The 24632-nt window shown below is 39.9% G+C and overlaps 1 protein-coding gene across 1 annotated transcript in view; it reads left to right on the top strand.

Moving 5' to 3' along the window:
• mapkapk2a (MAPK activated protein kinase 2a) overlaps positions 1 to 22825 on the top strand; it is a 47170-nt gene extending 24345 nt beyond the window's left edge. The window contains exons 2-10 of the mRNA XM_072665734.1: positions 9582 to 9721; positions 18751 to 18815; positions 18899 to 18978; positions 19094 to 19220; positions 19357 to 19432; positions 19552 to 19676; positions 19777 to 19862; positions 19977 to 20057; positions 20347 to 22825. Coding sequence (XP_072521835.1) covers positions 9582 to 9721; positions 18751 to 18815; positions 18899 to 18978; positions 19094 to 19220; positions 19357 to 19432; positions 19552 to 19676; positions 19777 to 19862; positions 19977 to 20057; positions 20347 to 20493 — 927 coding nt within the window. The 3' untranslated portion in view covers positions 20494 to 22825. The remainder of the gene's footprint in view (positions 1 to 9581; positions 9722 to 18750; positions 18816 to 18898; positions 18979 to 19093; positions 19221 to 19356; positions 19433 to 19551; positions 19677 to 19776; positions 19863 to 19976; positions 20058 to 20346) is intronic.
• The last annotated feature ends 1807 nt before the right edge of the window (positions 22826 to 24632 follow it).

Genomic DNA, 24632 nt, shown 5'->3' with positions numbered 1-24632 from the left:
AGATAGGCCTGTCACGATAACAAGATTTTCTGGACGATTAATCGTCTCCTAAATTATCGCGATAAACGATAATATTGTAATATGCAGAGTAAAATGTGATGTCTTTTATCTCCTTCAGAATGCCGTCTTTCACTTCATTATATAAAGCTGGAATGGCAGTTTGAGAGATGTATGTTTTCTTTGGTAATTCGTACTGCCTGTCAAACGTTTTCAGCATGTTTTTGAATGCTGTTTTTTCCACCGTATTTAACGGCAGCATCTCTTTGGCTATATAGTGAGTTACACTGTTTGTAAACGTGCGGCATTTCACGCTATCACGTTTATATTTACACTGTTGAGCAAAGGCATCCGTGATGGTCACCTGCTTGGACGCCCCCTCTCCAACCGGGTTCTTTGTTTCCAGCTCGGAAAATTTAACTGGATGGTTGTGCTTTAAATGGGCTCTTAGGTTAGTTGTATTACCACCTTTTGTTGCCACTATTTTTAGACAAAGACGACATACCGCCTCGTTAAAGCTGATGGGCTCTCCGCGCTCATTTGTCTTAAAGTGTTCCCACACTGGAGCAGTGCAATGTGGCTTTTTAACCAAGTCCATCTTGAATTACGTCTCCAAACTTTCTTTCTGGATCTGTGTAACTTTTTTTTGCAAATTCCTATTAGCCTCGACTATGTTCGCCAGCTAACACGCCTCCACCTGCATCTGCCTCCTCTGTGTGCAACGCGTCTTCGCCTTAGATAGGGAGCCGGCGAGAGAGCAGCACCGTGCGCCTTGCAGAAATCTTGCTGCGTTTTTTTCTAATGTAAACAAACTCGCGTGAAAACCAATTGGCTATTATCTGCGTCTGCTAAACTTATCGTGGACACGTCCATTTATCGTACGATAAGTCGATAACGTAATTATCGCGGCAGGCCTAGTTGGAGATCTCGTTAATGCTGGAGGATCACGAAGACCCTAAGGATGCACAGATCCATATTTTTCGTTCGATACAGATACATAAACTTTGCATATCGGTCGATACCGATCCGATACAATTGTTAACTTAACAAACCTTGTACCTTAGCATGTGGAAGAGACTTAAGGCATCGGGATTGACATGATTTAAACATGACTTTACTATCTCTGTAAAACAAAATATAACAAATTAACACATAGATAAATGCACTAAATTGCTATTGATTTGTCACTAAAATAAACAATGGTGCAGGATCTTGACACAGTAGTCAAACTTCTTAAAATATATTAAAATAAATCAAATGTATCAGCCAAACCTGAAAATGAGCAGCTTCACTTTGTCAAAGTTTGAGGTTGCCTTTATTGTAAAATACTTGCTAGACAGAGTTTTGTACTGATGCACCATGTTATTACAGCCCATTAAGCCATTATGGAAACTGATGAAGTCATCAGTGATTATTGCTAACAAACTACAGGGCTTGGCAGAAGTATGTTTGTCCCTCACTTAATGTGTGCCTCATATTACCATTTAACCATGCAAAATCACTAATACATCACCACTTATGGCTTATTTCTTCAATATGCCAGAGCTGCTGTCTCTCAAACGTATGGGCAAAAAGTCTTCTGACTAGCTTGTTTTTACCTGCTAAATACTGAAAAGTGTGGCTGGGTATTTTTGAAAAGCCTTGAGGTTTTTTTAAACATAAAATAAAATGTCTCAAATTGGTGCGAACTTGTGAACCACTTTTGGGTGGGAATTTTACTTTAATTAAAAAGAGGACCACGCGGCTTGTTTTAGGGCGTGTCTGTGTATCTTTGCTATCGTAACAACAGGAAAAGTTTGCCTTGCGCATCTCGGAAAGTGCAAAAAAAGACATGTACGAAGTCTTTTAATTAATCATGGGTGTGTTTTAGGCATGACGTGCAATAAACCAATCAGCAAGTCACTCGCCATTACCTTAAAGAGCCAGGTGTGGCCTGACTTTGGCAGATTGCTATTTCAGTGGTGTAAAGCAGGGGAGTACGAGCGTCGAGCTGCACGTGTCTGTGTTGACAATTCACTGCAACAAATGTCTGACTGTTGACGTCTTCAGTCAGTGGCGCACCTGCCGTGTTTTCTGTTGCCAAAACAGCAATACGCCAGAAATTGACCCGAACACACCATTTCAAGACCACCTCGCCCATCTGCGTAGAGATATTCACAAGCAGCGTTGCTGTTTAAACGGGACAGGCGGAAGGCGTGAAAATGGACTGGTGGCTCAGCGGTTAGAGCGCCGGGCTATCAATCACAGGGTTGTGGGTTCGATTCCCGGGCTCGGCAAGCTGCCACTGTTGGGCCCTTGAGCAAGGCCCTTTACCCTTGGCCCTTGGCTGCCCACCGCTCTGGGTGTGTGTGTACTCACTGCCCCTAGTTCTAGTGTTCAGTGTGTGTGTGTGTGTGTGTGTGTGTGTTCACTACCACAGATGGGTTAAATGCAGAGGACACATTTTGCTGTACAGTGACAAATACAGGTTGTTGCGCAGGTTGTAAGATGTGGCCCTAAGTGTTCAAATTCAGTTTTACACTAAATTTAAGTGCACTCGTTTTACCCTTTTGAGCGGTTTCATCACTTGGTGGTCTCAGACCTAGAATCTCCTGGATTACTTCTATACCCAGCACATATTACCAGTTACAGTGCACGTCATTACACTCCAACAACAAGGTTGTCGTCAGTAGAATGAGTGTATACGCATACACACAGTCTTCACGAAAACAGCAAGGCACGTCTCCTGCTTCTGCCTGTGGAACTGTTTCTACTGTTACTGTTAGTCATTTTGTCCTCTTTGCCAAACGCAGGTACAGGACAGGTGTCTGCAGGAGCTGGCGTCTCGCTGAGCTGCGTTGGCTTGGCAACCTGCTTTTCATTTGTAGGCTGAGCATGTAATTGTGTGTGTGGCTTAAATAATAGGACATATCTCCTTACCAGTCTGTTACCATGCCACACAATGGTCTTCGTTCTTTCCACAGAGGCTTAAGTTGCTGCTGCACCATGTTTCTCATTTTCCTTCTTGCTGTTTTTTTATTATCTTATTCCCAAAGAGGCAAAACTTGTCATGGCTGGTCTGGAGAATACTTGTAGGGAAGCCAAAGAATTTGAATATTACACATTTGATGTTTATGTGAAGCTCGAGTGGCAATCCATAGTGGAAAAGGAGCCCAATCCTGTGCTCTCAGCTCAGTCTGATCCATACTCTGACCACAACAACCCATGAAACCTTTACATTAGTGAAAGTCACCTTGTGAATTATTCTTCTTCTTATTATTATTTCTAGCTTCTTGTAGATTATGATGAAAGGGAGAGAAAGGAGGTGCTGAGAGGAGGACGTTGTGACTGGCAGTGCCTGTCAAGCAATGTGTGGGTGACATCAGTCTCTTGCACATGAATACGTTAACACATAAAACACACACACACAATCAGTGCTCATATATGTCGTTTTAGATTAATCATGTTAATGCATGTTAATCACAGATGGTAGAGGATCAGTTTGGTGTTATTAAAAAAAACGCTCTAAATAAAATGTCTTGGGTCAATTATGGAAGATCTTAGAAGTCAATAAGAAATTAACATGCCTACATTGTTAATGACGGCTCTCTCTCCTCATAGTAAGTGTATAAAATCACTGCCTTGCTCCTGCAGAGACCTTTTGAGCTGGATTATAATGAATTTGGCTGCAGAGTGGAGCTTCTCATAAGGTGTAGGTAGCCTGCAGCAGCACTGCACTTTCTGCTGATCATTGGCTGTGAGAATTGAAATGGTCTCGGCCTGTTCTGTTTATTCTATGGGGAGAATAAATATGCCCACAATAACCAAAATGTCCACTTAAAGTATTGTATGTTTGTATCCTAAAATCACTCCCAGATGTCTCTAACCTTCAGTTTTTAATGCATTGCTGATATGATGGTTATCAGCTTATATAAAAGTTCTCACTAAGAGATTTGAGGAGACTAAACATTTGCTCAGACTCTGAGAGAGACTCCATTAAATGAGCACCCGCTAAAGGCTGTAGCTGACTCATTAGCTCTGCTCCCACATGGGCAGTGGTGGGCAGGGAGAGGAATCCCGAGTCCTCTGTTAGAGCGACAGACACCGAGAGCGAGGGAGAGAGAGAGAGAGAGAAAGCGAGAGTGTCTCCCTGCGAAGGCCGCCGTCATTAGATTCTTTCCACTGACTGTCATGCATAACTGTGTGGTGCAGTGTACCATGCCTGTGTGTGCATGTGTCAATAAACGTGGACATTCAGAGTTAAGTCCAGCCTACGAATGCAACAGCAGTGAATGTGCTGAGCTGCGTGATGTGTAAACATAGTCATACAGTAACGTATCTGGTTTTGCGTCTTTGGATTTGTGAGCAGAACCGATTTAGATGCTTCTGGTGTTTGTGTATATCCATAAGCCTAATCATGTGTGGCTATGGCTGTGATAATACCAGAAGCTCATATTGCGATACAGGAATGAATATATATATATATATATATATATATATATATATATATATATATATATATATATATATATATATATATATATATATATATGAGAGAGAGAGAGAGTAAGTCTGGGTGATACAGGAAAATTTGCATTTGGCCCTCAGCATTTATATAAAGGTACTTTGTGGTCAACTGTTGAGAACTGGTCAGCGGTTTGCACAACCTACACTGTATGTCCAATTATTTGTGGACACCCCTTTGAATAAATGCATTCAGCCACTTTAAGTTGCACCCATTGCGGACACCGATGTGCAAATGCACAAACACAGCTTGTCTAGCCCCTGTAGAGAAGTACTCCGGAGCAGATGAACATGAACCTATGGCACCAAGCCTAATGCCAGGCGTGGGCTGGAGGGGTTTAAAGCCCCCAGCATTGAGCTGTGGAGAAGTGCAACTGCCGTGTTCTCTGAAATGATGGTGGTGCTCCATTCAATACTTTTGGGATGAGTTGAGGGTGGTGTGGGGTGGTGATCATCCAACATTCTGACATCACTAATGCTGTGTTCACTAAATGCAGGCGCTACATCCTCACAGCAGTGCCCCTCCAAACACTAGTAAGTCACCACCTTCTTAGAAAGTCACCACCTTCCCTGGACAAAAGCAGGATAAACTCACAGAATATAACTTTATTTCTATATTAGCATAAAAAGTGTCCCAATACTTTTGTCTATATATTGAATTTTGTTGTATCGCACAGTCCTAGTTCAAATGCTAAACTGCTTTGCATAAATACTAAATATAGTGTATGCTTGTGTTTAACAGGTGAAAAGAGCACACAGTTTATAATGTTGTCTTTATGATTCTCTTAAGGTTTAATCTCCTCCTATTGCTTTAAAACATTTTAACATCAAGCATTTATTTTTTATTATTAGCATCAAGACAATCTCATGCTCTATTTGAAGCATCTCTTTAGCATCAGTTGTTGTGGGATGGCGCCTTTGCGGAAATGCCTTTCATGCACACGTCTGTATCTGTAGTCACTACATCCTTACCGTGGTCACCTGCTATTTTTGTCTATCCTCTAAGTAAAACTCTCAGCCTGAAAGATTGTCTCTTAGAAACCTAGTTTCTGTTTGCTTAGATGAATCAATTTGGTAGCATTTATCCTTTCCAAGTCAAGAAAAAAAAAGGTTCAGACAATCTGGCCTTTGTTTGGGACTTGGTTGCTTAGCTGTGAGTATTCAGGATGGTGCCTGCTTGAGCTTCTTGTGACGGTTGAGAAATAGCAAGTACGTCCTCTTCTCGGGCCGTAATGAGTGCACAAGGAGCTCCTGTACTATATTTCAACTTTATTTCGCAGTGTAATGCGACATGAGGACACACAGGAGGTGCTTGTACTACAGATGGGATGTGAATTTGGTTGAGGCTCATTTCACTGAAAGTGTTTTGGGAACAAACTGTCCAACATGTCTCTTCTGTCCCCCTCTACATCTCCATGTTGGAGAGCCGTAAGGCATCAGGATAGATTTAAACTTGACTAATTTAAACAATCTATAACAAACGAGTACGGATATAAATGTGTTTTATATGTGTTTAATATGTATTTGCCCAAAATATATTTATAATATTTGTGCTGGACCTCGGCACAGTGGACTTTTATTCTGAAGTTTGAAATCTGTGAGACTAAAGAGGAGCTAGCAGCTCCTCCCTTCTTGGTTCTCCTTATATGGATAACGTGCTGGATTACTCGCGGGAAGATGATGACCGGTGAAGGACACCACACTAGCTGTTTTACTATATGTATGTCACATATGGACATGTAGTAAAACATAGTCATTATTAGTCAAATTAAAAATAGTCTAACTTGGTCAGTCATAAATACTGATAATTGCTGTACTTCTGGTGTATATATTTAGCCTACTTTCACAGACTGTTACATTTATTTACATTATTAGTCTTAGATATATTTAAGTTATAATTGTGAGCTATTTTTATTATTCATTTTATTTTTTACCCTTTTCTTACAGGCCAGTCTTTTAACAACCACTGGTCAGTGATTTTCAGTCACACAAGGCCAGCATTTCTCTAAATGAGGACAGACAAAATACCGGAAACTGGAGTTTCATTAATTAAATTACAATTTTAAAGAAATGTCACTGATTAAATCAGACAAAACCTTTATGAGCAGTTTGTGTAATTTGGCTCAATAATTCACATAAAATTACATCATTTACGTTACAAATTACATCACATTACAAATTACATACATTCCAGTTATTTTGTCACCCGGTCTGTTCCGAATCTCTTAATGCTGAATATCAGCTGATTTTAATCTTTTGTGTTTTCTAAATTACACAATATATAATATATATAATAATATAATATATAATATTATATATAGTAATATAATATATAATAATATAATATATATATATATATATATATTATAATATTTTGTCATCTTATATTGTGAAGAACTTTAACCTACATTTAATTCACGATGGCTGAAACGCAAGTATGCGTTATTTATTAGTTTAGAAGAGTTGCAGTACTGTTTATGATAAATAATTCAATGCGTGTTGGAGCTCACTGTTTGGTGAAGTAACTCTTTGAAAACAGGTGGTTGGGGGGGCAAGCCCAGTTGTGAATTTAGTGGCATGCTAAGTTTGATTTAAAAGGGAAAGCCAGTCTGCTAAATGTGCCTGGAAACAGTGGAAAACACCCAAGACCATTCACACCTTTGTCCTCCCAGGTGTGAGGTATCCTATAAACGGGTGTGATTTGAGCCTCAGTTAGCTGGACGTTCCTGGCTGCACATCAATGTCATTGGTTCTTTGGTTATTTGGATTAGAGATGCACCGATCCTACCTTTTCTGTTCCAATATGATACATAAACTTTGCGTATCAGCCGATATTGATCCAATACCACTGTTGAATGAATAAACCAGAGAGACTGGAAGAGACTTAAGTTATATGGAGAACCAACTGAGACCGTGACATCATTACCCCTACAGGCGCATGTCTGTACCGTCGATGCAGTATTCGTGTTCAGTGATGGTATCAGGACGATATCTGATTGTAGTATCTGATCAGTGCACCCCTAATGTGAAGAGACTGGAGCATATTTGTGGAGTAGACCTAGCTACCAGAATTTTATATAAATTTATTCAATCTTGATGTGATGCCAGCTAGATGGTTTAGAGTGAAATCTGCTTGTGGGGTTCATCACTAGTGTCTGTCATAAATCCCATGTTTTGCCATGGTAGCCTTTTGAAAGGCTCATAAACAGTCCTGCAGCAGCTGTGCTCCTCTTTCTCTCTTTATGGGCTTCTCTGTCTTGTCTGACTTATGGACACAGTGGAGCACTAATGAAGGAACGTTGTGACACAAGCTGTGTTATTGATCTGCACTCTGAAAAAAGGGAAGTGTAATTAAGCAGCTTTTCCTACAGAGGGAGCCAAAGCTCTAGATAATGAGCATAGCGCCTCAGCAGAGGCAAATGCCTGCTAGCATGTCTCTGTGTGAGTCATTATTCATATGAGTCAACTCTATAACCAAAACTTTTGCATAATGGCAGATCTACAATTTTATCATAAGGCTGATGGCGGGGTTGTCACAACTTCAAAACAGTACTGCAAGGAACTGTGATTCAGTTATGTAACTAAATATCTAGTAGCTGAATGATGTCCCCCAGCTTTGAAGTCCAGTGTTGGTGAGCCGCAGATCTAGTAATTTAGACCTGGCCAGTGTGATTGGATCGGAGCTTGCAGTGTGTGCTTTGAGCTTGCAAGCCATGCTGCCTTCCAGTGCATTGGTGATTAATGAACATCCCAGAAAGAGAGAGACTTAAGCCCCTTTCAGACATGCACAGCATCCCAGAACTTTTTCAGACATTAGTGGGATTTGTTCCTGCATGTCCAAAAGATACAAAGTCTGGGAGGCCGGTCAGAATAGTTATAATACATGTCCCAGAAATATTTGCGATAAATACTATTTTTGTCTTTCGATCATTTAATGCCACTGATAATATAATAATAATTATTATTAAAATAATAATAAAATATCATAATGTATTAGCACCTTTAGTATTAGACTTTTGATGATGATGATAATATTCAGACATTGAAATTGGAACATACCTGCATGCATGTTAATGGGCTCTCCTCGCTCATTTGGCTTAACCCCTAAATGCTCCTAAGCTGTGGACTGAGGTTTTGAAACCAGGTCCATTTGACTGGACTTCTGCAGTCTTTGGGAAAACAGCTATAAGCTGAAAGACTGACGTCCCTTTCAAAAATGCAGTGAAATACAACATGGCGCCACACCCCTAGATACCAGTCACAGTCCACTCTGTGTGTGTGTGTGTGTGTGGAGGCGCCTTTGTTGATGCATTATCTAAAGCAATGTTAAGGTCAGCAAATAATGTTGAAGTCATGTCCATACGTTTTACGATAAGTCAATAACGTAATCATTGTGACCGGCCTAATCTTTTGGAGACTTCACAGTGGGTCATGCCATACTTTATGCACGCACTACAAGGCGCTGCCACTGCCCTGCCTAAACCTTTAGTGGGTGCTGGCCCCGGTGTGGATTGTATATCATCTATACCAGTAAAGTGTAATATTGATACAACCTCATTTCAGCTGTGAAGCATGGTGGTGGACGCATCATGGTTTGGGCTGCTTTGCTGCCTCAGGGCCTCGATGCCTTGAGACCATTGAAGGAACAATGAATTTACAGGTGGATTAAGAGAAATTAAGGACTGCAGTCCATGAGCTCAAACTGAAGAGAGGTTGGGAAACCAACCTAGATGCTGTGGCATGACCTGAAAAGTGCATCCCGGAAATGCTTACGAACTGAAACGCGTGCAGGGAGGAATGGTCCAGATTGCTTCTTCTGTGTTGTGCAAGTCATATTAACAGCTACAGGAAACAGGGGGGGGGTCTACAGGTTATTAAAGGAAATTCAAGGGTTCACTTACTTTTTCTAACCTGCACTGCAGATGTTTGGTCAATGTGCACAGTAAAAGCAATAAGAAGTACAACTATTTGTGTTACTAGTTTAGTTTAGTACAGATTGTTTATCTGTAATCGGGACTTAGATTGACTTCTTAAATTGTGTTTATTTGTATTAACTGAGATGTAATGCTGTTCTTTCACAGATGCTACAAGACTGTCCAAAAGCCAAACGAGAGGTAGAGCTCCACTGGAGAGCGTCCCCCTGTTCTCACATTGTCCGCATCATTGATGTGTACGAGAACCTCTACCAGGGCCGCAAGTGCTTACTCATAGTCATGGAGTGGTGAGTCACCCATTTACCCCATCTGTCTGTACTGCATCACAATCATGCCTGCTCTTATCGCAATGAGTGAATGTACTTGCAGCGTGCATCCCCAGAGTGTGTCTTTGTGAAGTGAGGAATTTATATATGTAGTGTATATATACACGCACACATATATATATGTGTGTGGTGTCTGTGGAGTAAAGAATTTTTATTATATATATATATATATATATATATATATATATATATATATATATATATATATATATATATATGTGTATATATATATATATATATATATATATATATATATATATATATATATATATGTATGTATGTATGTATGTATGTATGTGTATGTATTATTCATACATACACAAAAAAAAAAAAAAAAAAAAAAAAATATATATATATATATAATATGTGTATATATAATGTGTGTGTGTATTTATATATATATTTTTTTGTGTGTGTATGTATGAATAAAATATCGACATATAGAAAAAGTTCATAAGGCCTCATATAATTTTTTAAAACATTGAATCATTTGGGTACCTTATAATTCCCGAGCCAGCTCATCTCCGGTGCTGTGATGCTGTCAGGTGGTTTCGTTGTGCCTTCTGTGTAAACCGAGTACTAGCAGGTGTCTGGAACAGCAAGTTATGGTAATTGCATGGCTCAGTACTGCTCTTCGCTTCAGTGATCGGAAAAAAGCATGTAGAAAAGCACGCTTCCTGAGACGGTGACCTCTTCTCCATATAATACACATACTGAGCAAGCTTAGTCTTAGTCATATACGCCCATTTTACATATTGGTTAGACGTGATGCAACTCTCATTAGCCTGCAAGCTGTTCATTAATGCCTGTATTTAAGCCTCTGCACCGTTGGTGGGTAAGATGCGCGGTTTCGATAAGCCGGAAAGCCAAGTCAGGCTTTGCTGGTGCCTGGAGGATGAAATTCTCATTCGCAAAACCCGTATCCCGGTCTCGTGCATGGTTTCGACATGACATTTACACAGCAGACCTTCTGGCTTAGGTGTTTCACACTTGTACACACAGGCGCTTTTTGTTCTTTCGGTATTACCTGACCTCACTCAAAGTTGTTGACACCTTTTTCTCACTCTTCCACCCAATGCAGGGAGGTGAAAATCAGATATCGCACATTTGTATCTCAACTGTTTACTTTCCTAAAAGCAGGTGTTTTCCTGCGTCTGCTGATCTTTTACTAATGATAAGGACGTCTCTCTAGGCTGAAGACACACCTAAGCATGTTTCGCACCTTTAAACAGCAAGTTTGTAAGTCTTTCGTAGCTCAACAATGGCTGGTTTTGTTAGATAGAAATCTAAGATGTAATAAATAGGATCGCAGCGTGCAGTGAGATTACTGTACTCTTTAACCTTCAAGGGGTATATACGTATACTAAAGGAGCTCTTCATGCAGCATTACTGGTGATATACACCTAAAAGTGCAGTGCAGTGCAAAGATGAACGTGTTTCGAATTTTGCTCGTCTCTGGTTGGTTGCGGTCACATTATGCTGTAATCCTCTCTGGATAGATGTGAAGCTTTTGTTGTAATGTTGCATACTTGTTAGTTAGAAAGCATTCGATCAATATTTCATAGGCTTTTTTTTTTTTTAACTAAGGATTTTAAATGTGTCATTCTGGTCCAGTGTTAAGAGCACGGTTGCAACGGTAGGAATTTTTCATGGTATGATAACCATCTTAGAAAAGGTCACGATTTTATGGTATCGCAGTGTAGATGATATTTTGCAGTTACGCCATATTACTGCAGTTCTTAGAGGAATGAAAACCACCGGATTTGTTTTTGGTTGAACAAACACTGTAATGGAAGTTTGGGTAAAGTGTTCCTTTAGAAACTAAATAAAATAAACCTAGAAGAAACTTGGAATTTTAGAATCCAGCTACGTTTGTTCTTTAAAAGTTTGATGATGGTACATTTAATGAAGTCTCTCTTCAATTCATTTGTTATTCATTAAAACTGGCATTAGAAAAAGGAACCTATTCTAATACTAGAATACACCAAAAATGTATTTACATCTGCAATCCTAGTTGAGAGCCTATTGTTTGCATTTATTGTTGATTGATTGATATATATATATATATATATATATATATATATATATATATATATATATATCTTTTTTAATGCATAAAGTAGACCCTCACTATATAAAGGTTGATTTTTAGATGCAGCAAATATGTTTGTTCTCAAATGTTTACATGCATCTTTTACCTTTGCTTAAACATTTTGTGCCAACTGTCTGTATATTTTCTCTCTATGATCATCTCCCTGCAAGTACTTTTTCTTTATTTGCCAATGTCAACTACTTTTATCTTAGTCTTTCACAACTCAGCCTGCTGCAGGATTCCTCAGAACCTCTGAAAAAGGTGCTAAGGGATGTCCTGTCTCAAAGATGACGCATCCTCGTTTACTCTTCACCCGAGATCCTCACGTGATGGGGAAGTAACCGTAAACCGATACTGGGGGAAGCAGGGGACCAGCAAATCCTCCCCATTTGGTTTTTTTGTGGTCGCCCCTTGAGGCACGCATTGCATTAGAAACCCTCTGTGCATGTGAGTCATCACAGACTAATGAGAACTGGAGAATAAATCAGAATTGGAATCCCCAATTTACGGATGTTTATGGAGGGGGGGGGGTAGTGATGAAGTTATTTTGTTTTTATTTTTCTCCAAAAGTATAAATGGCAGATGTGGTGCATTTATAAATGTGACTCTGCTTTTAGCTGACATGGCAAACCTATAGATTAAAGCATGAGTGATTAACTGTCAGTGGTTAACGGTTAAAGTTCCACAGGCTTCGATGAGGCCAGCTACTACAGGTTGAAACGGATTACAAGAAATCAAACCAAAATCAAGCACTCAGCACATGAGGCGTCACAGGAAACAATGTGGAGGTCATACACGTTAAACACAGTGCAGGTACAAATGGAAACTGCTAACATTGTCTTTCTAGATTTGCTTAAAGTTCTTTTTCCCTCTTGAAGCTTCTAAAAATGTCATTATTAGGTGGAAAATTACTAAATATGACAGTGTTGATTTAAAAGTATGGAATTAGTTAGTCCATTCATCAGGTTCTAAAATAAGCTTGTTTTCCATTTGTGTGGGGTAGATTAAACCAGATCAAACACAATTAAACATTCACAGCAGCTCAGACTAGTGTGGTAGTAACGACTGGACATGACGTTAAGAGGACCTGTAGGCTGTAGGGATCTCATGTGAGCTGATACTTTTCTACCAAGCCGATACCAAAATGATAGACATGTGATAAGACTTGCTGTCTGTGGTGCTAAAGATACTGAAACTACTGCACTAATCATTGGCTCATGAGCTTGTGATTTTTCAGGAGGAAGATGACCACAACACTTGGAATAGTGTCAGGAGCAAAAAGTCTGAAGCAGCTTATGGAGGGGTAGGGGAATCCCAAATGTTGTGTATTGAGATGCACTAAGTGGACAAAAGTATTGGGACACCAGCTGATTCAGTGTTTCTTCTGAAATCAAGGCAGTCACAAAAGAGTTAATTCTGCTTTTGTTGGAGTAATGGTCTCTACTGTCCAGGGAAGAAGAAGGAGGCTTTCTGCTAGCTTTTGGAGAAGCATTGCTGTGAGGATTTGATTGCATTTAGCGACAAGTGCAATAGTGAGGTCAGGATGTTGGATGATAACTACTCCACTTCATCGCCAACTCCCCAACTCATCTCAAAAGTATTAGAGGACATTTTCATCATTCTAGAGAACACCGTTCTTCCACTGCTCCACAGCTCAATGCTGGGGGGCTTTACACCCCTCTAGCCCACGCCTGACATTGTGCAGCATGATCCCAGTAGGCTCATGTTCATCTGCTCCATTGCATTTCAGTCTGTGTAAAACTTGTGTATGTTGAATTATTAAATTCATTGTTATCGAGAATCCCAATAAATACCAAATACCAATGAGTTTCAGTGGCATTGGTACCACATACCAGATGGTATTATGCCATCCCTAGTAGTCTGGTGGGGGGGTTGGGACATAGATGGGTAATGTGGCAAAAATTTGATTTATCATCATGTACATGATCCCTGTCGAGGGGCGGGATAGGGCAGGGCGGTTAATTCGAATATTAATTGAAACAACATTCAGAACCTCTGTCCCCCTGTGATGGCTAGACGACTGGGTCAGAACACCTCCAAAACATCAGGCAGCTCTTGTGGGTCAGTACCTACCAACCGTGGTCGAGAAAAGGACAAAGTTGCAACAGGATTATAGGCACATAAGGCTCATTGATGCAATCCCAGGATGCCCCACCTTTTACAGGACTTAACACGCTGGTGCCAGATATGACAGGATTCCTTCAGAGATCGTGTGGAGGTTATTACTCAATGGGTCAGATTTATTTCGGCAGCACAAAGGAGAACTGATCAGTATTAGGCAGTGCTAATGTAAGGGCGGATCGCTGTATGTGGTCACGGCTCAAAAGAACACTGACCAGCTGTATGTTTTATTACACAGCCCATTATTAGTCCTGTTTAATTGCATGTAGTTCAGTAAGTTTTGAATTCAAGTACTGTAGTCTAGCAAATTTTACTATAATGGGACTCATTGGATCTAGGTGCAAGAAATTCGGATCAGGACATGTTTAGTCACTTGTCGCTTCTTGAAAATGTTTTGTGCCTGTTTGTCAATTTATTAGATGTTCGACTGCTGAGATGTTAACCACAAAAACTATTTCCTTTCCTTCTTCGGTCTGACTTGGTGGGAGCTAGCTGACTACAGACTCTGCATTCGAGTGATATTGAAAGTGGTGAAACGTGTTGTGGCTTTTTTCTTATAATAAGGTCTTTACTCATGCAGAAGCATATCTGCATTCGCATACCTTTTTCTCATTTCATGTCAGCTGCCTGAGTATTTCATTGGAAACCTCTGTAGGTTATGTGTAGTAATAGAAGAGAAAAAAAAGTGAGAGAGCGAGCGAGAGAAAATGTTAGCTAGGCAAGTTTCAGAAACAAATGGGACCTGTGCAGATTCTTTTTTCTCTATACACTTTCTTTGACATACCGAAAGTTTCTTAATTAAAACATTGTGTACATTTAAATAATTTAGAAACCAACAGCGATGCTCTTGCATTATGTCACACCTCTTCTGCTCCTCTCTGCCAGACACTGCCCAAAACCAAAAAATGGGAAGATCAGTTGTGATCTAGTTTTACAGAGGCTCATAGACTAGACGTCTAAACAGGAGTATCCAAACAACAGTAAATATTCTGCTGCAAATGAGTGTTTTCAAGTTACTCATTCATAACCGTAAAGGATACACTATAAAAAGAGGGAGAAAACCCACAGATTTCAGGTTTAATTCATAAATCAGGATTGCTGTTCACTTAGTAAAGTGCAAATTAAAAAACAGAATAAGAAACTCGAACTTACTGATCATTTAAATAAATATATTAAATAAATATATGAGCATTTACCAGGCAGTCTTTTTCTTTTACTTAACACTTAAATTGGCTGGCTACTTGGCTAACTCTCCTAAAGGCTGGTTCACACCTAGTGTCCCGTCCACATTGCTCGAGGTTTATACATCTTTTGTCACTGCCTCTAGTGACCACAGACTTTGCCGCCACTTTGACATATTCCCATGACCCATAAAAACACATGAATCACTAAATGAATAATAATTATTTTTATTTATTTATTTATTTTTAATGAACAACCCATCCGTTGTTCATTACCTGAGCAGCCATTGCTGCATCACCTGGGTAGGGTGAATGGGTGAAGAACCTTGCCCAAGGGCCGACAGTGGTCGCTTGCCAAGCCCGGGTATTGAACTCACAACACCGTCATCAATAGCCCGGAGCGCTGACCCCTGAGCCACCACTGCCCCATATGATGACCAACATGGTGATTTTAATTTAACAATGACTAGGAGTGCATTACAATTGAGTACTAACTGAGTATGAAGTATGTAATGCATATACGTATCAAAGTTGAGCATATATAGATATCATACTCACCGAACCCATCGATTTTGACTGTGGTTTCGATGAACGCTGTTCTCCGATAGGCAGTGCGAAACTGTGAGGTGAAGAGCTTCTCACGCCTGGAACAATTATCAGATAACAAAGGCAGATGATAATGCAAGCCTGCTGTGACTTCATTTCCTGTTAGTACAAAATGGGTTAGCTTGTTAATATTTTATGTATTAACCTGCTAAACCAGCTTTAATAAGATTGGCATATAGTGTTAGTGTGTAGTATCCTCACTAATGGTCTCTTGGTAGGCTTTTTGCCACAGAGCACTGACGTCACTGGAAAGCCTATAATTATAACACTGAGATCTGAAACACTGGAAGTCATTACTTCACTTAAGCTCATGTTAGCTGCTTATTTGAATGTTCTATATTAAAAAGTGCAGTGGTGGCATTCTGGCACATTTATAGTAAGAATCAGAAGCCATGTAACTTCTGCTCTGTTTAATTTAAGCCAAGTTAAATAAGGGAGGCAAGGGGCCCATAAACATGGATTTTTGGTGAGCCACAATTCATAATGATAACTCTTTCCTTGCCAGTGTTGCCCTTGACTTGCTCATAAGAGGCCTGGACCTGGATCTCTGTAAAGCTGCTTTATGGTTTGTGTTGTGAAAAGCGTTATATAAATAAGTTTTTTAATTAACGAATTTAATTGAAAGTCGAACAATCAAAAGCTCACTTAAAAAGTGACTATTTCTACATTTCAAAATGGTAATTGTGCTTCATATCCATGGCCGTTGAACGTCGTCGATTCAAGGAAAGTTGTTGTAGCTTGGTTTCAGGACTTTGATTTGGCTCTAATGTGTAGTGTTTACATAATCATGTGAGAGTTTTCACTGCAAAGATGAAAACAAAGGTGATTCAGGCTTGTATTGCAGATTGCCGTGTTGGAATCCATCTGCATCTATTAGTTTCGTTGTCTGTCTACATAAATGAGCCTTCAAAGCCTAATGACCCAGTTCACTTCTTCTCAACTGGCAGGCTTCCAAGAAGGACAGCCCACCCAGCCAGTACTGGTTCACACTTCTGCTTGGTTTAACCGCAGCGATAAAGCGGGGGGTGGTTGGGTCTTACATGACACCCCCTTTATGTGGTTTGGGCAGACCTCTTGTGCTACCTTTAAGATATTCTAGGCTCTTGTGGACAGAACATTCAGTATGGGGTTATGGTATAGCTTTTTTTTTTTTTTTTTCTCTTTTCTTTTTAAGAATTCCTTTAACAGTAATAGGCAGGCCTATGAGTGTTAAGAGGTGACTCTGTGGTACTTGGTAGACCAAGTTCTGAGTGTCTGAATTGCTGAAGTGCACATCCCTTTAGATTCTTATAAACTGCCATGTCTCTCTTCTCTGAAGAAAGGGTGTTCCTTATAGTTTTTAGAGGACATGCTGACAAGTGCGAAAATGTGTTAAAAATAAAACTTGATAACTTAAAGCCTCGCTTGATAGAATAACTTGAACCCTTGTGGACAATTTCCTTTATCATATATTAAAGAAACATGTATTTTATTTTATAGGATATATATTTATTTTTTTTACCCTTCGTTTACAACAAAACATTTTGGAATAAAAAAAGCAAGATCATTTAGTTAGTCAGTGTTTATTCTGTACTATAAAACATTTGTGGGTGAAACTCTGTATTAGTGAGGTATCAGACATAGCTGCTATGATTGATTGATAAGTGGGTGCTGTAGGAGGTGAGCATTATTTGTCCCTCTGATGTTGAATCAAAGACAAAATCAAAAGAGACTTGAAAATATGCCAAAAGTCATTAAATAATGGATGATTACAAAGAATATTTTGATGTGTTTTGTAACGTGATGAATCATGCTTAGTATGACTAATACACAGCATAGTAACGGGCAGAAAACCCACAGATTTCAAGTTGGCTTTAATTTGTAAAACAGAAAGACTGTTCACTTATTAAAGTGCAAAATTAAAAACACTTTTCTTTTAATAAAATGTATTTTCAGAACTTTTATAAGCATTTTTATAAATTGTTTTACATGCAGTGTTTTCTTTTCCTCAATAATAACTCTTGAGATGACTGGCTACCTAGCTTACTCTCCAAATGGCTCATTGCTGGTTCATTCTTAGTGCGTCTAACTTTTTGATGACCCATAAACCCCCATGAAATCTTTATTTTAGTAACATTATTTTGTTTAGCTGTTCTAGTTCTTGGCTGCTACATTATAAAAGGCTTTCCTCAAGTAAATGCCACTTTGTAGAGGCTTGTCACAGGCTAGAAATGCAGCCCACATCTGGATCGGTTTTGAGGATGCAAGCGATGTTTAAAATAAATAAATAAATAAATAATAATAGTAACATGAAGAAACAAGAGGCAGCAGGAATGGAGCAGGCTCCTAGTTTCATGTGTAGTATGAATGAATATCTGTTGTGCCATTAAAGCACGCACTGATCATGCATTGTCAGACACGGTGGAGCTGGTTAGTTGGCAGTTGTTCATCAATGAACAAGAGGAACTTTTGTAAAAACTTTTCAGACGGAAAAGGCGGTGGCATTTACGTCCTTTTACAACATACACGTGAACTTGGCCAGTGATCGTGCATATGCGTCACCTCGCGGACTGGCCGCATTGTTTGAATTTTCGAGTGGTGCATGACCTCTGCGTCTGGCCGCTTCGTCCGTAATTACGTCACTTTGGCTGTGCGCCTGCATTAGGCATGAATCAGCCTTAACACGCCCTTTCGTTTGTGCTGTTGAGCTTGAATGTCTGTCATCATAGTGAGCACCACCTTATGAACTGAAGGCACAGTTGTCCAGTGTTGTAACATCTGGTTTAAGGAACGGAATAACCTTATGATGTCATGGCCAAATTGATTATTTGTGAATATCATTTTAGTCTGTATATAATAATCTTTTGCAATTGCTTATATTTTCACAATAGTTTAGAGTAATATGTAGGCATACTTTTATATTTATCTTCACAATAGTGCTAAACCATGCTGATTTATTTATTTGTTTGTTTGTTTGTTTTAAATGACAGTATGGAGGGAGGAGAGCTGTTCAGTCGGATTCAGGACCGAGGGGACCAGGCGTTCACTGAAAGAGGTAAGCATATAATGCCCTGCTTAAATACCTCTACCTTTAGCACCAGACGTGGATACTAATCACTTTCTCTCCAACCATTACAGAGGCCTCAGACATTATGAAAAGCATAGGAGAAGCCATACAATATCTTCACGGCATTAACATCGCACACCGAGACGTCAAGGTATGAGCCTTAACCTCATGCATTTGAGCAGCAGGTGATATTGTATGGCCCAGACACTTAGAACCGCATGCCCTCTCTGAGCTCCTACAGTAACTTGTTCCCTTCTGTTTTTCAGCCAGAGAACCTCTTGTTTAGCTCAAAAAGGCCCAATGCCCTTCTCAAACTGACAGACTTTGGATTTGCCAAGGAAACAACCACACACAATTCGCTGGCCACTCCATGCTACACTCCCTATTATGTTGGTAAGGGTCATAGTCTCAAAGAGCTCACACTGTAGAGCCCACTTTCCCCTTTCATTTGCTTGCTTTTGGTGTTTGCATCTTCTGTGATACATCATCTCACTTTTTTATGTGCAACTGTTCTCTTTTCATGTTGTAGCCCCTGAGGTTCTCGGTCCAGAAAAATATGACAAGTCCTGTGACATGTGGTCTTTGGGTGTCATCATGTATATTCTGTAAGTCTCATGCTGTCTTTCATCAGCTTTTGGTGTCCTTTTCTTTGACTTCTAAAAGTGGCTGCCTCTGTTGCATTATTTATTTATTTCTTAACACTCTTTGCTCTTTGGCATTTCAGACTCTGTGGGTACCCACCTTTCTATTCCAACCATGGGTTAGCCATATCACCTGGTATGAAGAGGAGGATTCGCATGGGACAGTATGAGTTTCCTAACCCTGAATGGTCTGATGTCTCAGAAGAAGGTGTGTCAGATTGACATATATTTGCTGATTTTCTCTTAACTAGTTCAGTAATAAACTTCATACTAACTGCACTATGCACCTGGTTGGTTTTCCATTGCAGCCAAGCACCTCATCAGGACGTTACTGAAGACGGAGCCCACGCAGAGGATGACCATCACAGAGTTCATGAACCATCCCTGGATCAATGTAAGGTCACATGAGAGCTTAACTGCATACAAACTAAACTCATGCAAATTAGTGCTGTTCAGCGGTTCATCCGTCCAAATGAATGACCTATGCCTGTGGCGTGTGTTCATGTAGCAGTCGATGGAAGTGCCACAGACCCCCCTCCACACAAGTCGTGTGCTAAAGGAGGAGAAGGATACCTGGGAGGATGTCAAGGTGAGGTTCCTCTGCTTGTAATTGTGCTGTTGGATGTTCCTGGATGTTCTTCTTGGGGTATTGCTTACGGTAAACTATGCCTTGTGCTTGTTTCAAGGGTTTTGAGCTTAGTCATTAAGACATTTAGCCTTACATGCTGACCTTTTAAATAGCTGAAGTTACTTATAGGAATGATACTGCTCAACTATTTTAGGAAGTGTGGTCTGCTTTGGAGTAAAAAAAAAAAATAATTGATTGATCTCTTAGTATTTTCTGTCCACTAATGCCTTTGCTGTTCTGTGCATCACAGGAAGAAATGACTAGTGCCTTGGCCACAATGAGAGTGGACTATGAGATGATCAAAATCAAGACCATTGAGGACTCCTCCAATCCGTTACTGATAAAGAGGAGGAAGAAGGCGACCCTGACTGCTGAAAATCAGACACCCGCCTGCTGAGGACAGTGTTTGCCCACCTCCCCTTCATACATACACATACAGATATACATACAGATATATATATATATATATATATATATATATTATATATGTATGTACAAACACACACAAATGCACACATCCAAAAAGACGTACGTGAACACATTCAAAAGGTTGTAAAAAAAGGAAGCAATAATTCATGAAAATGGGAAAGAGTGAGAGCGAATGGAATTTTCTTAAAACAAAGTTTGTCTTCGATTCTAATCTTTTATCTATTTTACTGTTTTTGTTTTTAAAGAAGCCTTTGTTTTTATTACTCAGACTTTGTAACTAATCAACCACTCTGCACAACCCCTTCACCCCCACCCCCAATCCCTCCTCCTCCTCCTCCTCCACCGCCGAGAAGGGGTTATGAAATTCAGAAAGCGATGAGATTATGAATACGACAGAGAGCCAAAGTCTGTTGTGGCTTGTTTGTGATGTCATTTTACTTTTCTCACGTGGTATTTTGGGTTGTCTAAACATTGAACATCATTTTTTCCCTTTTTTTTTTTTTTTTTTTTTTTTTTTAAATCAAAGCCATTGGTCATGCACACGTTGTCACTGCAGTTTAATGTCGTACTACTCATTTTTGTTATGGGATGGACTTGCAAACCCAATTGCACTGTATTGATGGGGGTTACCCAGCTTTCATAGGTATTAAGTGTTCCTTATGTCCTTATATCGGATAGGCCCGAGGAACTTAAGCCTTATGCAAGTTTTCTCACGAAGTGCGCCCCCCCTCCCCCACCATTTCTCAGAAACACCCCTGCACTTGTATGTTGTTTAAAAGGCTAGTTCCAAAAACTGAAATGCTATCATCGCCACCGTCGTGCAGATAGAGCAGAAGAATTTCTGAAATGACTTGTCGAATGTAGACAAACTGTTACTTACTGTGAAACCTTTTGAACATCTGTCTCACACTGACTCTCAAAGTCCAGGCACTCAAAGCGTTGGGATCTTTCAGAGCTTCAGATTTCGTTATTAGTGGCCTGTGTTGCCGAGGTTTCATTTATTTTTATTTTTTTTTAAACATTTGTTTTATTTTATTTTTTCCTCCGCCAACCCGGGTTCGACTGTGGTGGACACTCTCTCCTCTGTCCTTCCAGCGGAGTCTCCCAGCGAATCTCGCCCAGTCCTTTGTGAGGAAGTCCCTCCTACACGTTTGTTCTTTGCCTATTTCACAGTTGAGTCTATGCTTTACTGCTTTGCGCACCATGTTCGGGTGTACCTTGATTCGCCTTGAAAAGAAAAACGCTATGCATATCGTTTCCTCAGTCACCTTTCTCCCCCAAAGGTATTTTATAAAAAAAAACAACTAAAAAAAACTAAAGTTAGTCAGTGTTCGTTTTAAAATGTCTAGAGTGATTGTACATGAACTGCTGATTTTACACACTTTATGGCCCTCTGTAGTGAGTTGCAGAATTGCAAAGCCATTTTAGCCATCACCCAAGTTGACCTAGCAGTGGATAAGCATGACTGGAGGCCTCTTGAAGATGCTGTGGATGGATAGTAATGGATGGACAGTTTCTGTTGGAGTATAGCAATGTTCTTTCCTATGGCAATGCTTTTTTTTTTTTTTTTTTTTTTTTTTTGGTTTGTTTTTTTTATATCCAAGATAAGTGTGCAGTGTCCATGTCGAAATGCACCTGCTATGTGAACAGCTATGTGAAAACAGTTGTATGATAATCAGAGAAACGTAACCTCTCACCTCAGGCGCCAAGTGTTACTCTAGTTCTCTTTTAATGTGTCCTTATGTGGAGATGAGGTTTTGAAAAGACACAGACTCGCACCACACAGCATGTCTGCTGGTTTGATGGTGGGAAGCCTCTTGCTTTATGGAAAGATGTACGAGAAACCTTCCAGCCAACCAGGATCGCTGTTGCCTGTAGCACTGATAAGTGTGTGGCGGTGTCTCATTTCTCAATCCATATCTTCAAATTTGAATACACTTCTGTGTGTTTAACGTCCTGAGCGGAAGCAGTGGACCCGTAGGCCAAGATCTCCAAAAGGATATCTGATGATACTTAAGTTGTTTTTTGTTTTTTTTTTTCCTTTTTTCTGTCTGGAAATTTAAAGAATGTTCTTTGATATTCACTTGTTCATTTATAAGTCATTCGTACTTTCTACTTTTTGTTTCTTCAGCACAAACATTGCTTTTTTTCGTGCCACAGATTTGACAAATGAGATGTAGAGATTGTTGCCTAAGCCCCAGGTTAACTCACAGGGGAGTCACAGAAATGTATTTTTGGTGTTCAGCTGCTGTACCCAAGTCTTGGTCTGCTTCAACTTTGGATTAAAACACATGAAAATCTCCTTTTTTACTGTTTTGTTTTGATCAAATATTGGCCGTGTGTTGCTTTGATGAAATCTGTGCATGCGCTTGATTTATATTTGAAGTAGCGTGTTTAATGTATCTAAGATGTCTTGTTCTGACCTACTATACTGTAGTCTGGATGCAGATCAGTGCAATAAGCCGTTCTCTGTATCATGGCCGGCACCGGTTGTCTGGAAGTGACGAAGATAACCTGAGGTGTCTTGAGGTTTTGAGAGTAAACTGAGTTGAGGTTTTTGGGTTTGGCATTTTTGCAAGTCAACCTGAGATATTGGCAGTTTGTCAAAGTGTGTCATCGTCTAGGTCTGATGATGCCTGGAAGGTAGGTGCTGACTGTACTCGAGGGGACACCAGTTTAAAGGGGGACCATGTTTAAACTGTGAATGCAACTACTCCCAATAATAACTGACTTAACTAAGAATACTCAGAAAGCTGCAGTGCAGTTAAAAACCTTGGAGAACCCTGATGGTCTTGGAGACCTACCTTCTTGCAGAAGTTGGCTCCAAGCCTCATCCACCACACTTGATCCAGCAAGTGATTGTCTTTCTTTAGAAGTCACTAATTATCTGAACCAGGTCTGATACCAGGTTTTTTACTTCCACATATTCTACAAAACCTGAATCTCCAAGGCCAGGATTGGGCACGATTGACCAATTGACCATGATTTTTTATTGGCCGACCTCAAATGGTCTCCTTTTATTAAAAAAAACAAAACTGGAATTGTTCTCTGAATAAGGAATTGAAAACCTTTTGCTAGGTCTCTAATGTTCTTCTAGGATTCTCTGAACTCAGCTAATGCAACAATGGATTTCAACACTGTCTAAAGTGGTTGAAACTGCTGATGGTCTTCATTTATGAATGGCCTATCTTCTGCTTCCTCTTCACCAGCACCCTCCTTATTCTGTCCCTCTTCTGATTCATTTGCATTAAAATTTGCATTAAATTATGGTTGTTCTGGGGATATTCGCATGTGATTCTGATGGTAAGTTCTGCTGGCATTACTTCAGTGTCTTGCCATGCTGAAGCTGCAGAAGCAAGCTGATTTTCTGTTTCTAGCAGTACAATTTGCATTAATTCTCAGCAGTTCTGCTGCTGGAAACAGAAAGCAGAAGCACTTGCTAATGTCATTCTTGTGTCTTATGTAAACATGCATGTTGCTTTTTAGACGGTGCTCTATAATGGGTTGACCTGAGTGGAGGATATTGTAGTGGAAAGTGTAGCCAGGTCCTGGTGATCAGCTGACCTCTGGACCCTAATTGAGCACCTGTTCAGGTAAGTTCTTCAGGAGCAACCAGATTATTAGAGCTCCAGAAATAGGCACTCCTGGCCTTGTTCCACAGTTGCTGAAGGCCTCAGTCTGAACAATGACTTTGAGGAAGTCACCTCCATGCTGTTTTAGCTTGATTGCAGTCTGATCTTGGCTTGACTGAAAACGATCTGCTCCTGAATCAGTTTTGTTTCCAGAAGCAGACAAAAGGTGCTTTTATTGTTGATCAACATGGTGATCATAATTTGGTAGTGACTGAAGTCTTTGCCAAGCTGTGAGATGGAAACCTTTTGTCTGTGCTCCACTTTTTAGTTCTAATCTGATCTAAGATGATCAAAAGATCTGTTGACTGGTTCAATTTGTACCCGTTCACTGTGTGATGTAATACAGGATACGTCTCTCCCCTTTCATGTATGGGGGAAAAAAAAAAAGAGGACAGTAGACATGCTAAACTTTCCGAATCCTTCCTATTCGCCTCAGAATTCTTTGAGATCTGATCAACGGATTAAAAGAATGTTC

Source organism: Salminus brasiliensis, chromosome 21, assembly GCF_030463535.1.
Source record: "Salminus brasiliensis chromosome 21, fSalBra1.hap2, whole genome shotgun sequence".
NCBI lineage: Eukaryota > Metazoa > Chordata > Actinopteri > Characiformes > Bryconidae > Salminus > Salminus brasiliensis.
The sequence above is the reverse complement of the archived record's forward strand: the minus strand, read 5'-3'. Positions and strand labels throughout refer to the sequence as shown.